The sequence below is a fragment of the Balaenoptera ricei genome, chromosome 9 (assembly GCF_028023285.1).
Source record: "Balaenoptera ricei isolate mBalRic1 chromosome 9, mBalRic1.hap2, whole genome shotgun sequence".
NCBI lineage: Eukaryota > Metazoa > Chordata > Mammalia > Artiodactyla > Balaenopteridae > Balaenoptera > Balaenoptera ricei.
In genome coordinates this window covers 78,024,314-78,041,432 of record NC_082647.1, presented here as the reverse complement: position 1 = coordinate 78,041,432, position 17,119 = coordinate 78,024,314, and the positions used below count along the sequence as shown (strand labels likewise).

General features: G+C 38.1%; 1 protein-coding gene across 2 annotated transcripts in view; it reads right to left on the bottom strand.

Annotated features, from left to right (window-relative positions):
* ELAPOR2 (endosome-lysosome associated apoptosis and autophagy regulator family member 2) overlaps positions 1–17,119 on the bottom strand; it is an 89,290-nt gene that overhangs the window by 9,834 nt on the left and 62,337 nt on the right. For both annotated transcript variants that reach the window (XR_009504880.1, XM_059932860.1), the window contains exons 18-20: positions 10,060–10,186; positions 5,437–5,615; positions 4,014–4,179 (exon numbers count right to left, since the gene is read on the bottom strand). Coding sequence is in view for 1 of the 2 variants with exons in the window: in XM_059932860.1 (XP_059788843.1) it covers positions 4,014–4,179; positions 5,437–5,615; positions 10,060–10,186 (472 nt within the window). In the remaining variant the exon portion in view is untranslated. The remainder of the gene's footprint in view (positions 1–4,013; positions 4,180–5,436; positions 5,616–10,059; positions 10,187–17,119) is intronic.

Genomic DNA, 17,119 nt, shown 5'->3' with positions numbered 1-17,119 from the left:
GAAAATCCAGGATTCTGCCCCGACCACTACTGGCATGATGGGTCCTTATTTATCCCAACAGCAACCCCCAGGACGTCTGGTGGCAGCCCTGCCAGAAGGGAGCCTAGAAGATTCAAATATAATTCTGGTTTAGCCACCTGTATTGTTTTGTTGGACTGTCAACGATCCTAGATCGAAAGGATAATAACTACTTGGTTGAGTACACAGCTCATCAAGACCTCGTGCCATCCCACATGGACAAAGGTAGAAAACACACTAGGTCTCCACACGCATTTTTAAAAGCCCTTGACCTTCTTGCACCTGAATGTTTGGCAGCACAGAACTCCAGTAGGGGATGAGTAGAAATAAGGTGGAGCTTTAGCTACTGAAATGGGACAAACTGATTTGTACCAGTGGAAGATCAACAGTGCAGTCTGATAATAAGGCACCTAGGAAGGAGGTACCTCAGGCCCTGAGAGGTGCAAAGGATGAAGGGATACTAATGATTATTTGTTTTTCAAAGCCACCCTGTCACCTTCCTATGAAGGAAAACACCTTAGTGTTCCGCTCTCAAACTGTTGCAAGTGCCTTAAATTTAACTGACTACTGGGTCTACCAAGTCCACCAGATGCTCAAACCACAATCTGGTTGCCATTCCCCTTAGACTTACTGAAAATTCTATCAGAAACAGCAGGGATGATGCCAGCTTCTGCCCCAAAATAACAACGATCAACGTGTCCATTCCCATTGCCATCACTCAATCATTCCATGGAGTGGACAAATACCACCCACCTGCGGCATGGACGAACAGGAAAAGCTGGACAAACTGCCCTCAAGCAGTCTCTCCAAAGACAAAGAAGAGACACAATTGTTTGACGTGAACGCTAAGGTTTACAAGGCAGCAAGGAGGTCGCAGGCACCATCAACCAGTGCTGCCTAACTAAATAGGTCCCACTTGGTGTCCCTAACGACTGTAAATAATACTTTCTTTCCAGAGGCACCATGTGTACCTCTAGGACTGTACTTTTTGTATAGAACCAGATGTTAACTTCTCTCCTAAAAACAGCATGGCTTGTACTTGTATTCTAGGAGTGGTCATAAGTGGTCATAATTCAACTGTTTATGAAAACATCCTCGATAGATCATGTAGCCCTTAGACAACTGCAAGGCTCTTTTCAATATCAGGCTACCCTTGGTTACTCAGAAGAGGCTCCTGGGGGGATAACTGACTTGTTATTCACACTCACCCCATGGGTAGTTATTCAATTAGAAAAGATGGAGCATAAAAAATAATGAAATAATGCCATTTGTAGCAACATGGATGGAACTAGAGATTACATTACTAAATGAAGTCAGTCATAAAGAAAAAGACAAATACCATATGATATCACTTATGTGGAATTTAAAATATGACACAAATGAACTTATCTATGAAACAGAAACAGACTCACAGACATAGAGAACAGACTTGTGGTTACCAAGGGGGAGGGGGAGGGGGAGTGGGGGAAGGAAAGATTGGGAATTTGAGATTAGGAGATGCAAACTATTACACTGATATATAGGATGAATAAACAACAAGGTCCTACTGTATAGCACAGGGAACTATATTCAATATTCTGTGATAAACCACAATGGAAAAGAATATAAAGAAGAATACATATATGTATAACTGAATCACTTTGCTGTACACAGAAATTAACACAACATTGTAAATCAACTATACTTCAATAAATTTTTTTTAAAAGAAAGAAAAGGCGGTACAAAATTTGTTTCTGACTCTAACTGAAGTAATCCATGACACCACTTCAGCCTTTGAAGGCATTCAGGTCAACATCAACCCACTGTCCATACATTGTTATGGACAATATAACTGCCTTATACTTCCTCCCTGAGGGCCAAGACAAGATCTGTACAGTCACTAAAATTCTTTGTGCCTGGACTGTCTTGTTGGATTGCCATCTTCCTGGACCAAAAGGATAATGACCACCTGGTTGAGGACACCGCTCACCAAGTTCCCCTACCATGGCCCAGGTAGACAACAGTGGGAGATGTATAGGGTCTTTGTAAATTTTTGAAAATGTCCTTAACCCTCTTCCATCTGAACCTTATGGAGGAAAGATCTCAGTGCCAGTGGAAAGGTCTCAGGCTGAGTGGAAAGGTCAATACAGGGACCTAAAAAGAAAGCCACCTCTTTCTAAGGTGGACCCTGATGACTTAAGGCATTTGTTTGGTTAGTTGAGTGTGGAACCCTGGTATGATCAAGGTTAATAATACAGGTTGGCCTCATCTTGCTGTTTGGTGTCTTGTTGGGAGTAGCTCTATTTTTTAAGTGCTATATGAAGCAAATTGACCAGATTTGATTCCAGCCGCAGCCAGTCAGATTAATCAGAGTGAACAGTGGAATGGTGTACTAATGGGAAAGTTGTCGAAAGCCAAGATAGTGTAGGAAGGAGGTTTGGATCTGTTGGGAGACAACTCCCCATGGTTCTCTGGCATTTCTGCCTATCTTATGAGTGAGATACTGACTTCCCTTTTTTCCAGACTACCTTTTCAAAGGACTTTGTATAGAAAGCAGCCTTTGAAAATAAAGATATTGTGTCCTTCCAGAGCAAAGGGCGGGCTTGCTTACAGTCTTAGAAATAGTGTTTCCCTCTTGAGCAATGAACAGGCATGTTACCTGTCCAGTAAAATAACAACACTATCTCCCTTTGGAACAAAAGACAGAGATGCTTGCTGCTCTTTCTAAAAGATTCAGGTTCCCAAAGCTTAAGGTTCCTTTCCTGTAAGGCAGACCACTGTGTGTACAAGAGTCATCTGCAGGGAGAAGGGCTTTGCAACTGGTATAAATGCTGACGTTTTGGCTAGTGCTTCTGCTGTGAGTGTTAAACTGTCCTTTGTCTCTGATCAGAAGTCCCATGTCTTCTGAAGTATCCATGAAACCATGGCAGGCTCAGTTGTTAGCTTGCAAGTAGGGTAAAATCTCAGCTCTTGACAATCTCTGTACATTCACTGTCCCACGGCAATAGTATCCTCCCTAAACTACCATATTAAGAAAAATCAAATAACCATTAGTGTAAGGGGAATAGGGCTTATTTGTTTTATTTTTAAATGATCCCCTATGATATAGTTATGTGCCTAAATTAGGAAACGATTACTAAGACACTCTCAATAAATGTAATCTTTCACCACATGTCCTTCCTGCTGAAAATCCTTTGAAATGGGTTTTCTTTCTGGTTTCATTCTGTTTTTAATCCTGCGTAGGTAAACTGGTAATGTTTCATCTTTTAAGTCAATGGTGAAGAATGTCAATAAAACGTGTTTACAAATAATACTTAGGGCTTCATGTTATCTGTTTGGATATAGTAATCATTTCAAAGCCGACAAATGTGATGGCATCTGATAAGTAATAGCTCAACATTTTATATAACTTTTATCTCCTCTGTATGAAACAATCTTGTTATAAAATAAAAAATATAAATAAATGAGATCTTTTACTTACCTAAAATGTTTGTGTTTTAATACTATAATACATAACCTTTGTGCAAATTCAAATATTATAAAACTGCATTACTTCAAAGACTAAAGACACCCATTAATTCAAAACTCTCAAAAAGCAGCTATCATTAGTAGTTTCCTATTCAAATACTACTATAAATGTATATTTAATAGAAATGCAAGAGTCTACGTGTTGTTTTCGCTTCATTTACCCTGGACCCATTGACATATCAGTACACATAGACATCTCAATCTTTAACAGCTGCAGAGTTGCACAGCATCCCACTACTTTGATACATGGAAATTTCTTATCTAAGTCCTTACTGATGGTGTTTACAGTTGTTTCTACCTGGTTAGCCCACAAAAACAATGCTGCAGTGATTATTCCTGTATTTACAGCCTTCTGTACTTCTAAGAGTATTTCTACTGGATAAATACCCACCCTGAATGACAGGGTTTGCATGACTGCTACTGTTAGGTTAATATGGCCCCTTTATTTATAAATACACAGAAATACCAGGTTATAATTCTGCTCTCACCTTTGTTGCCAAGGATTTGAGTTTTCCCAGTAGCGACTGTTTATTGGAATATACAACTTCCTCTTCATTATCTTCTCCTTCCATGATAGCACAGCTGTCTGCAGCTGGGAGTTCACACTCTTTTGAGTTTGTCGTCATTACTAATTTGGAATATTTGTATTCCAGTCTAAGTAGCGGCAAATAAATAAATAGATAAAGTGGCTGTTTAATATAAATTAATACTTATTTGGGGTGGTCATACACCAGCTAATTAAATCGTCGTGGAGTACAGCTGTTTCACCAACATATTCCCTTCACCCATAGCCATAACACTATGTGTTCTCATTAATCTACCGTCTACACACCAATCGTTTCCAGAATTTCAGAGAATCAGTGCAATATAGTTAACGCTATCATACTTATTTTACAGTGATTCAAGTATCCAATTATGAAAAGCTTTTGAAAAACAAAGAGAAAATTAGAGGTCTGAACGCATTTTTTTCATTTATAAATATTTGGGAACTAATTTACTATGCAGTTTTCCAAAGTTTAGTTTGTAGGATGAGAATATTATATAGGCAAGTGATTTGGTCTTTACTATTTCTCTCTATCACTCATTCCTTTCTACTCCCCACCCCAGATATTACAACTGTCCCTAGATAATACAGTAGAGAACTTTCACAGCCCCACTGACATGTAAATCATTTTAAAAGAGCCAAATCATATAATGTATCAATATACAATTGGAAGTTAGACTCAATACTCAACTTCAGATTCTTAAAGTCCTGGAGTATACACTTAGTCTGTTTCTTTGCAAATATCTGCCCACAAGAAATTGAAAAAGAAAAGATGGGGCAAGAAGGCAGCATGATGTCATGAAAAGAAAAACAGACACACAGAGAAAATCTGCCTTCCTTTCTGAGCTCTGCTCCCATCTACCTGAGTAGCCAGGATCCTCTGTTCCTTGTTTTATAAAAACAGTGGATCTAATTCAATTATCTCTAATGTTCTCTGATCTCTCTTCAGATTCTTAAAGTCCTGGAGTATATACTTAGTCTGTTTCTTTGCAAATATCTGCCCACAAGAAATTGAAAAAGAAAAGATGGGGCAAGAAGGCAGCATGATGTCATGAAAAGAAAAACAGACACACAGAGAAAATCTGCCTTCCTTTCTGAGCCCTGCTCCCATCTACCTGAGTAGCCAGGATCCTCTGTTCCTTGTTTTATAAAAACAATGGATCTAATTCAATTATCTCTAATGTTCTCTGATCTCTCTGTTATCAGAACAACAATCATTTCCATTTGCTTTCTTAAAGGCCTTTCCTATAACTCCTTCACTAGGAGAAATTTATTGTGTCTCTGAGAGAAAGTGTTGGATATAATGATTAACTCTAAAATATTCACAACAAAAGAGATTTCTCAGTTCTTATACAGAGGTTACTTACTTCTGATTCTTTTTCCAGAAGTAGCAAGTTAGAGCCACCAGCAAAACAGCTGTAAAAGCTCCCACACCTGCTCCCACTTTTAGCCAAAAGTCAACTGTTTCGCAGGTTGACAACTTTTTCTCAGGCAAAGAAATTCCTTTAATGCACCACTTAGGTTCATTCCACACATATAAGGTTTCCTTTTAAAAAATGACATAAGAAATGAGATTTAGAAGGAGAAGGGTTTCGCTAACCATTATTCACAGTAGGCAGAGAGGATTATTCGGCTTTCATCTAACTGAAGCTCCAAAAAGAGAGGAAAGGGATACAGAAGAGAGAGAATAAGGAAATGATGAATGAAAATGTAACAAAACCATGAATTGTCAGATCAGAAGGCTTGCTTCATGCTGAGGAGGTTGAATAAAAATGACTCCATCTGGATATGTCATTTGAGCTATTTTCTTCAAATATCTCATGAGTCCTGACTTCTTAAATCATGTTTTTAAATAAAAGCTTAGATTGTTTCATATAACTGACTGGAACGGGTTTCACCCACTCATCATGTAGGTCCATTTCCCCAAAAAGCCTCTCCCCTGAGTGGAAGAGCAGACCCCGGACCCAGGACATGTAAGTGCAGCATGACGGGCAGACTTCGGTGTGGGGTAGGTACACAGACTGCACGCCCCCCTTCCCCTGGCCAAAATAAGGAGGGTGTTATTCTGGGTCATCACTACCCATATGAGGGACCTACTCTCGTCCTCCCAAAGCAGATGACTCAATTTTGCTAGGGCAATGTTTTCAAACTGCTCACTGCAATCAACTAGTAAATAGTAAAATCAATATACTGGGTCTCAACCAGCAATTTTTTTTTAAATAAACAAATAAGACAGATTAGAAACAAAAATCAGAGTATAGTGCACGGTTCCTTATATATTTCAACATATACAATGACAGGTAGCAATTTGCAAGATGATTATATCCAGTGACATTAAATGACACAAGGCATTACGTTTTTTGCTCACTGTGCCTCCCTAAATTTTCTGGTGAATGACGGTCATTTATCAACACCCTAACAGAAGCCTAACACCATAATGTTTAATGTCACACACACGCACACACTTTTACAGTTGGTCCTGAATTGAACGATGTGCAGGAGATTCCCATTTCCTTTGAGGAAAAATTTCAACCAAGTTTTGGATAAGAACTTTTTAGAAAGGACATTAGTAATTGAAAAAAATTTTAGTGTAACATTTTCATTAAACTTAGTGTGAATAAATTACTTTTAAAATGGCTCACATTATTTTTATAAGAAAGATGAGGAACGAGGAGGCATGAGCAAGCTGAAGTGCTGCCTCTTCATCTGAAGGGCATTTCAACAAGAAAAATAGACTATGAAAGAGTTTATATGGTTGTATCACATACGCCACACCCAATGCAAATGGCAAGCTGTAATGTCCAAGGACAGTCTTCTAAACAAACCATTAAAACTTCATAATTAAAAAGATACGTACTTATAAACCCAGAATTTTTAACTTTTCCATAAGCTCCTCAAATGGTTAAAGAAAAAATACATCAAGCTGTTGGCAGAATTTCTTAGTCATTCTATAACTTAGCCATTCTATGAATTTCTTAGTCGTTCTATTAATTAGGACACTTTATCCCTTCATTACGCCATGTCTTTGGCAAACAAGAAAATGGCTGACACTGCAGCTGAAAAATTTATTCTTCCAGCATGTAGGGATATTTTGTGAACAGGGTGAGATCAATTTGATGATAAATTTTAAAACTTACCTCTCAGTGAAAACACATTATCTCTTCAAATCCCTACTACTGTATAACATTTAGAAGTAATGCTTAGTACGTACTTAGAACCTCGTATAGATTTTTGAGATCCAATTTGATAAGAGCTTTTATCACAAGTCATGTAGCTCTTTTAGTTTATATCAGCTGTATGTGGAGGACTTGTAGTGTGTAAATTTAACTTCATGTGCTTCTGGATTATATGTCTTTACAGAATTGGAAAAGCAGACTCTCAGTCAACATAAGGTGAAAAATTGTAAAGAATGAAGCAGGCAATAGGATGGAAACGCAGAATTATTAAAGCAATTAAAAGATACTCTTTGCAATATTTTGCAATCATTGTTTTTTTCTATCTTAAGGCTTTGGCATCCAAAGAAATCCACGCTTCTTCACCAACATAATGGAAAACGCAGTGAAAGTTGTCATTCATATTGAAAGCTCACCAAAGAGCAGATTTTTCGAAATATATTATTCAGAGATTGGAGGTGAACATACCCACTTACTGCATCAAACCCATTTGTTCGTTCTTGCAATGGAATACCCTAAGGAAGGACATTTCATACTGTACTAGTTGAAGCTCGATCTAATTTGGCAAATATTTTCAAAACTGACATCTAAGTATAACAGAAGGGCATACTTAACTGATTTTGGTATTTCTCAAAGTAGATTTGGAACTATGGGTGGGGTATGGGGAGAATTACATACCTCAACATGTCAAACACAACAAAGTGTTCCAAAAGGTATTATTCTTAAGGCAAAAACAGACATTTAAAAAGCATCACCTCGCAACTATCTGTTCCTAACATTCTTATAAGATGCTGAACAGAGGTTTTTCAATGAAGACAGTTTGAATGAGATAAAACTAGAGAAACTGTTGCCACCCCACTGTCTTAAACTTCTAATCACTACCTTCCAGAAGAGAAGTATTAAAGAACGTTTGGATAAAAGGTCATTTAGCTTTTCAAAACTCCTGAGTTAAACTTGGTGGCCAAAGAAGGGAATGCACCTTTTATTTTTGATTTACTCTTAAAAAAAGGATTATAAGATAGTAAGCTTAGCATAATTTTAGAGAAAAGATAAAGATTAATTTCCACTGTAAAGCATAAAAAAATGTATCATTATTATTGGGAGGATTAAAAGGAAACCATTTTTTTTGTGAGGCTGGAATTTTTATCCTTGACCCACTTAAAACTGTTGAAAAGAAACTGGCTCAACCGTGCCCTCGACGTGTGAGCAGCGTTGTATCTGTGTGCTCTGAGCCAGAATGAGCTATCTAAGGGTAAGCACACTTACCTAAATTAAACGTTTCCTAATTTTCTGATTAGTTTGTCTATTTGGAGGCTTCTCTATTTTGTATTAAAGTATTAATAAAAACATTTTGTATTGTTATGCCTATACTTTATCATAAAATATGAAAATAAGTATTGCTCCATAAAACAATTTTATTTTTAGACATATCTCTCTGTGTCTGAGTTTGTGTTTGTGTACTAGGCTTCATGTACAATGTCTTTCTTACTACAGGTTCACTGTCATTCAAGTATGAAAAATACCAATGTAGAGAACAGTTCTCAATATGTTTTTTTTTTTCTTAAAGGTGGACACTACCGCTTCCAAATACGCTGAATGTATGGCTTTGGGTGGGGGGGCATTCAGATTTTTTCTCTCTCTTCAACCCTCCAACCTGCCAACTACCAGCTCCTTAAGACTTTCCTGGAAAGAACAGCTCCCCTGTTCGATCCCCTTACCCAGTGAGCACCCTAGCATATTCCATGCTGACCCAAAAGTCGGTCCTATCCCATCTACCTTCTAGATCTCAGAAATCCCACTGGAATCTCTGATCCTCTGATGCCCATTCTCCAATAGGGTCCCCACCACTGGTACTGATTTATCCTCTCATCTGTGCTTCTTCAATGTCATTTCAATGGAATTTGGAGAGAGTGAAGTGGTAAGTCATCTTCAAAGAGGTAAAGCTTGGGTTTTTATATGGTACTAGTCAAAGCTGGTGCAGGGAAGTGGGTACTCTCAAACACTATTAGTAGAAAAGCAAATTGATGCAACCAAAGCAATTTAGTAACACGTATCAAGAACCTTAAAAATGTCCATCTCCTCGAATCCAATTAATCCCTTTCCAGTAATAAACTCTAAGGAAATAATCAAATGTCTAACAAAGATGTTCATTACAGAGTTATTTACAAAAAGATGGTTTTCAATTTCTTCTTAAATGTCCAACAGGGGAATTATTAAATCCCAAATTGCATATATAATAGCACATTTGTCAATAACTAAAAGTCATGTTTTTTAAAAAAAATTTAATGACAAGGGAAGTGTATTAAAGGCATAAAGGAGACAAAAAAAAAATACAGAGAATAGAATCCCAACTTTACTTTAAAAAACAAGTAAGCAAATGAAGGACTGCAGAGAAAATATAGAGTAGGATCTTGATTTATATATATATGGGGGGCGCGCATGTGAGATTCACTCTTTATGTATGCTTCTTGTGGAGAGTCAGTTATATCACCCTCATCTTAATTATACCTATAACTGCATTATATAAACCATATTTGGGTTTAATTATATCATTTCCTTACACTCTGGGTAAAGATCCATGGTCTACAGCTCCCTTGCTATAATTCATTTTCCCCAATTCCAGTACACATCTTCAGCTACCTCAACATATGGGAGTCTAGGTATCAAACTTGATTTTAAATACATATTAATATCTCATTAAGTTAACTATAAGCTTCAGCCATGCTACTGAATCTCACTTTCTATGGTGTAAGCAATGCTGGACTAAACAATTATATTTTCAATGACACAGTTTGCTTAGAGAGGTTTGCCCCTTACCTGAAATCCCCTCTTACAGGCACCCTCAATCTCGTGGAAGTCATGCTCTGTGCACAGAGGGCAAGCTTCAGCACTCTCCCACAGGAAATAGAATGTACATCCATCACAGGTACCCGCTGGACACTTGCTGAAATAAAACATGAAAAACAACAAAGCCAACAGCTTTTGTAACACATTCAGTTGAGTCCAGTCAACATGTGAATGCACGCTGCATACATGCTGGGAAGCAATGCGTGGATGCTGAGGAAACACATGAAAAATAATCTAAAGGAGATAAAAACCACAACAAAATACCACTTTGCACCTACCAAGATGGTTAGAATCAAAACAACAGATATTAACAAGTGTTGAGAGGATGTGGGGAAATTGGAACCTTCACACACTGCTGATGGGAATATAAAATGGTGCAGCATTGGAGGAATCTGGCAGTTCCACACACAATTAAACATAATTACCATATGATCCAGCAATTCCACTCCTAGGTAAATATCCAAGAGAAATGAAAATACTATGTACTATGTCCATACAAAAAAACTTGTATATGAATGTTCATAACAGCATTATTCATAATATCCAAAAGGTGGAAACAACCCAAATGTCCACCAGCAGATGAATGGATGAACAAAATGTGTTATATCCATACAATGAAATATTACTCAGCCATGAAAAGGAATGCAGTACTGATACATGCCCCAACTTGGATGAACTTCAAAAATATTATGCTTAGTGACTGAAGCCAACCAAAAATTCCACATATTGTATGGTGTTATTCAGATGAAGGTCCATAACAGGGAACTCGATTTCAGCATTTGAAAGTAGGTTAGTGGTTGCTCAGGATCAGGAAAGGGGCTAAGATTTAGAGAGGTAATAGCTAAAGGGTATGGGATTTCTTTGTGAAGTGATGAAAAAGTTCTAGAATTGGCTATGGTGATGGTTGCACATATCTGAATATACAATAACCACTGAACAGTACGCTTTAAATGAGTGAATTTTAATGGTCTGTGAATTATATCTCTATAAAGCTGGGGGTTTTTTAAAGAAACAGGTACAGATAATGACCAAAAAAAAAAAAAAGCTGCCGGAAAGTTTCTTGGTGAATCCTTACTGATTGAAGCAAGAAACTATTTGGAAAGATTCTAATGGGAATGACTATTTTGTTTATGAATTCATTAAAACCAGGGGAATACTGTTGCCTTAGTTTGCCTACTGCACTTCCCCTAAGTCAAGCTGTGTAAATACAGGGCATTGCCCTGAAAACCTCCTTCAGACCTCAGCTGGTGCAGAGTAGAGGTGTCCTGAAACAACTAATAGCAAAATGACAGACACACAATAATAGAGAGAATCCAAAAACCATCCCTTTTTAAGTTTTAATTTCAAATGCCTTTCTGATAATACGCTACCCAAACCTTTAATTTTCAGTCTACTAGAAAGGTAAAATTTCATACTATCAGTTAACTAAATATATTCTAAGGTACCCTAATATGAACATTGAAACAAATTTACATGCCTGAAAATTGATGCATTTTTACATGTCTATCTTTCTGAAGTGTCCGTGTACTGCAGACTAAGTGGACACGGGTGGGAGGTAAACAAAGCAATGTTCTGTACGACATACTTCAGAAACAGAGACCCAGATTGTCAAAGCTAAGAACAATGGTGAAGAGCGACTCTTCGGAAAAATGACTTGACTCTCTTATCTGCCTTAATTTCTCTGTTTGTAAAAAGAGAGTAATAAATATATCCAGACGAAGAAGCAAAGAGAGATTTTTTTTTTAAAGGAAAGTACAATAGATGAAAACCATGCCACTTAAAAAATTATTCCTACCCGCTACCTTCCAGATCAGTAAAAGCAACTCAAAATTGCTCTTTTGAAAAAAATTGTGTAATCAATTAGAAAAATTCTTCAAGAACACATTATTTGCATAACAATGCTTTGCAACTTTCAAAATAATTACACTTTTCTGATCAGTTAGCAAAAATTACCAATAGGCTTTCCTGCTCAAGTCTTTCCTCCCTGAATTATTTTCTATTTTTTCCAACACAGAGAAACTTTAAAAGGAGAAAAAACTGTTTATATCGGGAAGATGAAAGAGTAAGTATGCTAAAGTTTGAGAAAAAAGAACTCAACAAATGAAAAAAAGGAGAAAATTAATCAAACTGGCAAAAAGCTCTAGAGAGAAGACTTGGGTTACGATTCTAACTGGACTTTCAAATGATTCTGTGTTTTTCCGTAAGTGATTCAACCTCCCTCCCCACCATATCACTTTTATAATTTGTCAAAAGCAGAATGTCTGCTATACTGCATTCATAGGGTGGTTATAAAGGATAAAATGAGAGAACAATTTGGTAAAGTTTAAAGCACTGCAAAATATAAAAGACTATTAACAATGCACATCACTTTCTAAAGAACTGGTAGAGCCAAAGAAACAAACAAAAATCAAGACGTTGATATAATTTATAAAGCTGCCATTAGATGTCAAAATACTACAATGATTCAGTGCCTTTCCTTGGCAGACTTCACTTTTTAAAAGAAACTCTTAGGTTAAAAGCAGTTTAGTTTAGAATCAATTCTTTAATTCTTTTAACTCAATGAATCGTTTAAAATGTGGAACATCCAAATTTGATTCTTTGTTATAAACCTAATTTTCACAGTTTGAATCAGGCCTTCCCTGGGAAATAACAAGAATGTATGAAGCAGTAATAATTTCAATAGTGCTTACATATATAAATGAAAACAGAAAAAAAATATAAAAGAAAAAAAGTAGTAAGATAGATAAATCTTTTTTTTTTTTAATTTATTTATTTATTTATTATTTATTTATTTTTGACTGTGTTGGGTCTTCGTTTCTGTGCGAGGGCTTTCTCTAGTTGTGGCAAGCGGGGGCCACTCTTCATCGCGGTGCGCGGGCCTCTCACTATCGCGGCCTCTCTTGTTGCGGAGCACAGGCTCCAGACGCGCAGGCTCAGTAGTTGTGGCTCACGGGCCCAGTTGCTCCGCGGCATGTGGGATCCTCCCAGACCAGGGCTCGAACCCGTGTCCCCTGCATTGGCAGGCAGACTCTCAACCACTGCACCACCAGGGAAGCCCTAGATAAATCTTTTATTGCCAGATATGTGAAATACCTTTCCCTTTGCTGACCTGTGTCACCACCATCTTTTCCTCCCAACCAGCTTTTTACAGGTGTCACTAATTGTGCTTCTACATGACTTTTGCTCTACGTGATCACCACAGAAACCAATGAGTACATGTTCAAAGAAACGAGACAAAGTTTGTACACTCTGGCATCCTCTGGCACAGGCAATGCTCTCTGACCTCCTGGTGACTCCTTTTGGCTTTGGAAGCTCAGGAAGCTCAGCCTTTCTCTGCCAAGGATGCCTTGTCATTGGCAGAAACCCTTCTTGTGTAGGGTCCATAAAACACCATTGCATCTTGCTCTAATTTTGTTTGCCCTAAGGCTGAAGAGCATCAGTCACTTATGACAGAGTTTGAACATAAGATACTTTGACCTAGAAGTCTTAGATCTATAAAATTTTACCAGTCTCCTGCAAAAATCTGCCTTTCTAAAGGTTCTACCCTCAGTTAACTCGCAAAAGCCAGCATCTGATGAAGACATGGACAAACTATATTTACTGACACTACCTAGTCCCTTTTTTTTTTTGATTTTTTAAAACAGTTTTATTGAGATATAGTTCAAATAGCATACAATTCACAATATAAAAGTGTACAACTCAATGGATTTTAATATATTCACAATATGTGCAACTGTCAGAGTCCATTTTTAAATATTTTCAAAATGAAAATTCTTTATCCATTCATTTGTTGATGGATATTTAGGTTGGTTAGCATACTTGGCTACTGTAAAGAATACTGCCATAAAACATTAGGGTGTAGGTATCTTTTTGAATTAGTATTTTTATTTTCTTCAGATATATATCCAGGAGTGGAACTGCTGGATCATATGGTAGTTCTATTCTTAGTTTTTTGAAGAACCTCCATAATGTTCTCCACAGTGGCTGCATCCATTTACCTTCCCACCAACAGCATACTAGGGTTCCCTTTTCTCCATTCTTGCCAACATTTATTCGTGATTTTTTTAATGATGGCCACTCTGACTGGTGTGAGGTGATATCTCACTGTAGTTTTGATTTGCATTTCTCAAATAGTTAGCCATGTTGAGCATTTTCCCTGTGCCTGTTGGCCATCTGTATGACTTCTTTGGAAAAAAATGTCTATACAGGTCTTCTGTCAACTTTTAAATTGGTTTTTTTTTTTTATATTGAGTTATATGAGCTGTTCATATATTGGGGGGATTAACCCCTTATCAGGCATATCACTTGCAAATATTTTCTCCCAGTCAGCAGGCTACCTTTTCACTTTGCTGATGGTTTCCTTGGCTGTGTCAGGCCCCAGGGCTGGGGTGTTCACTGTGTGGCTCAAACAGCTCACTCCTCAGGGAGGATCTCCACGCTTGTGACGTCTCCCTCCTCTTCTGTGTCCCCTCCTAGGGGCACAGGTCCCGACCTGATCGCTTCTCTTCCCTTCCTACTCGACTCCGTGTGGATCTTCCTTTACAGTCCTGGTCAAAGATGACTCCTCCTGCCAGTCTCCAGTCTGTTTTCGGCGAGAACTGCCCCACATGTAGATGTATTTTTGATACGTCCGTAGAGGGAGGTGAGTTCGCGTCCTCCGACTCCTCCATCCTGATCTCCTCCTTCCGTTTCTTGATCATAATAGGTTTTCGTTGTTTTCACTTATGACCACAGTGCTTTCATATGCCTCCTTACTTTTTAATGTTCTAAGAACATGTTTGGCTTTCATCTTTTGAGTTCTATTGCCTTTTTAATTTAACTTATATGAATTTGAAAAATATATTATCTGTCCATAAATGGTACAGAGAAAAGAAGTAAACAGAGAACTCATTTAACAATAATTATCCTCTGGCTTTTAATAACTTAAAAGGAATACACAACTGTTTGGGCTTTAACAGTCCTTCCCCAAATACCAACAAAAACACTAGCACCCAATAGATCCAGCGACTTTGATAGACAGACTCTAAATCAGAGCCTGTGAAGAAACCCCTGGTGTGCTCGACCTCTGAACACTATCAGGACAGAATTGTGAAGCACCCCTTTTGTAAGAGACAATCTCCTCAGAAGCTACACTTATAATGAAAATGAATTTGGATTTTGAAGGAGGTTTTCACAAAACGATTTTGGATTCATTTATCAAGTACCCAAGCAATTAAATATGGTCCTAAGTTGTAAGAAAGAGAGGAGGAGAATTTTCCTCTAACTCAGAACATTAATAAAGACGACCCTGTTTGAGGAAAGATGAGTCATTAAAAAGAAGGCACCAATAATTGGTAGATCAGTTGAGCTGTCCCCCGGATAAATGTGCTATTTGCCTCTGTTTAATGTGCTTCTTTGCAAATCTCTGCCTATAAGGAATAGGGGGAAATGACAAGATGAAAGCACGATGGCATGAAAAGAACAACAGACACAGTCAAGAAATCATTCCATCTTGACTGCACCACTCTACAGCTATGCGACCTGGGTCCTCGGTGTTTCCTACTGTATCAAGTAAATGGGTTTGATTGAAGGATCTCTAATGTGCTATGACATCTCCATTACCAGAGTAAACGTGGTTCCCTCTACCTGTTTTCGAATAAGGCTTTTTAAAAACTTTTTCAAACCTTTTTAAAACTTTGCTGTTAAAACTAACAGCAATTTCTCATGTTTTTGAAAGAGCACTTTGGACACGTGCTTAGGTCTAAATTTTTCCTAATGAAGGGAGAATCTTGGATTCCTCTAACCATGTAGGATCATGATTAGGGGTTTGGAAAGCCTTTTAGGCAGAAGCTGGAGAGGCATCTACTTACGGATATTAGTGGTAGATTGTGTTCGCAATTTATTCTTTGGCCAAAGTACAAACTGCAGTAGATAATCTCAGAAGTCCACTCCGACTGTGATTTCATCTGCCACAGACATCATGCTGTTAAGTTTTAATTGAAAATGTCTCACACCCTCCAGACACTTTGTGGAATTAGAAACCAACTGCATTTGCCAGACCAAACAGACAGACTGGTGTTTTCAACTGCTGTTTAGTAGGCGGCCCAGAATATTTGCCGCTCCTTCTGCACTGCATGTGAGATGCACGGAGATCACACAGTTCCCTTTTTCTCCTGCCCCTTTCACTTTCTGTAAAGATATTCTCAATGATATTTTCCCTGGTCACCAAGACACAGAGCCCCGGCCAACATTACTACTGCTAAAGTCGCCTTTGCCTGGTTTGCCAAGATCCTTGGCCAAGAGAGAATTCCAGGGGATGGCATCCCTTCCGAACTACCAAGGACTCCTATAGTGACTTCCTGGTCAGCATATGAGACTTCTGTAAGGCAATTGCCTGGTTAGCACCTTTCTTTCTCTCCTGGAGAACTTAAAGCTCAAAAAAGAAAAATGCAAATGAACTCCTCTTCAAAAGCCACCTAAGTAAATTTGGCTCTGTTAACATTTCTTTACTGTTAGTAGGAAATCTTTATTCAGCCCTACAGCTTAAAGAAAAAAAAAAAATTCTAATTATTTCCGGACAAGCTGCCGTTTCTCAAGTTCTGATCCTGATCCCAGAGCTCCCCCTTGTGCCCTGATGGAAATCGATTCAAGAAAGAACGAAAAAAGTGAGAGAGTGGCATGGACACATATACACTACCAAATGTAAAATAGATAGCTAGTGGGAAGCAGCCGCATAGCACAGGGAGATCAGCTCGGTGCTTTGTGACCACCTAGAGGGGTGGGATAGGGAGGGTGGGAGGGAGACGCAAGAGGGGGGAGATACGGGGATATATGTATATGTATAGCTGATTCACTTTGTTATAAAGTAGAAACTAACACACCATTGTAAAGCAATTATACTCCAATAAAGATGTTTAAAAAAGAAAAGAAGAAAAAGAACGAAAGGCCAGCACATCTAGCTTGTGGGGTTGAAAGCATTCCCTAGAGCCATGGTCCTCAGACTTCAGTGTGCGTCATAATTATAACCAGAGTTTCATCAAAATATGGGTGA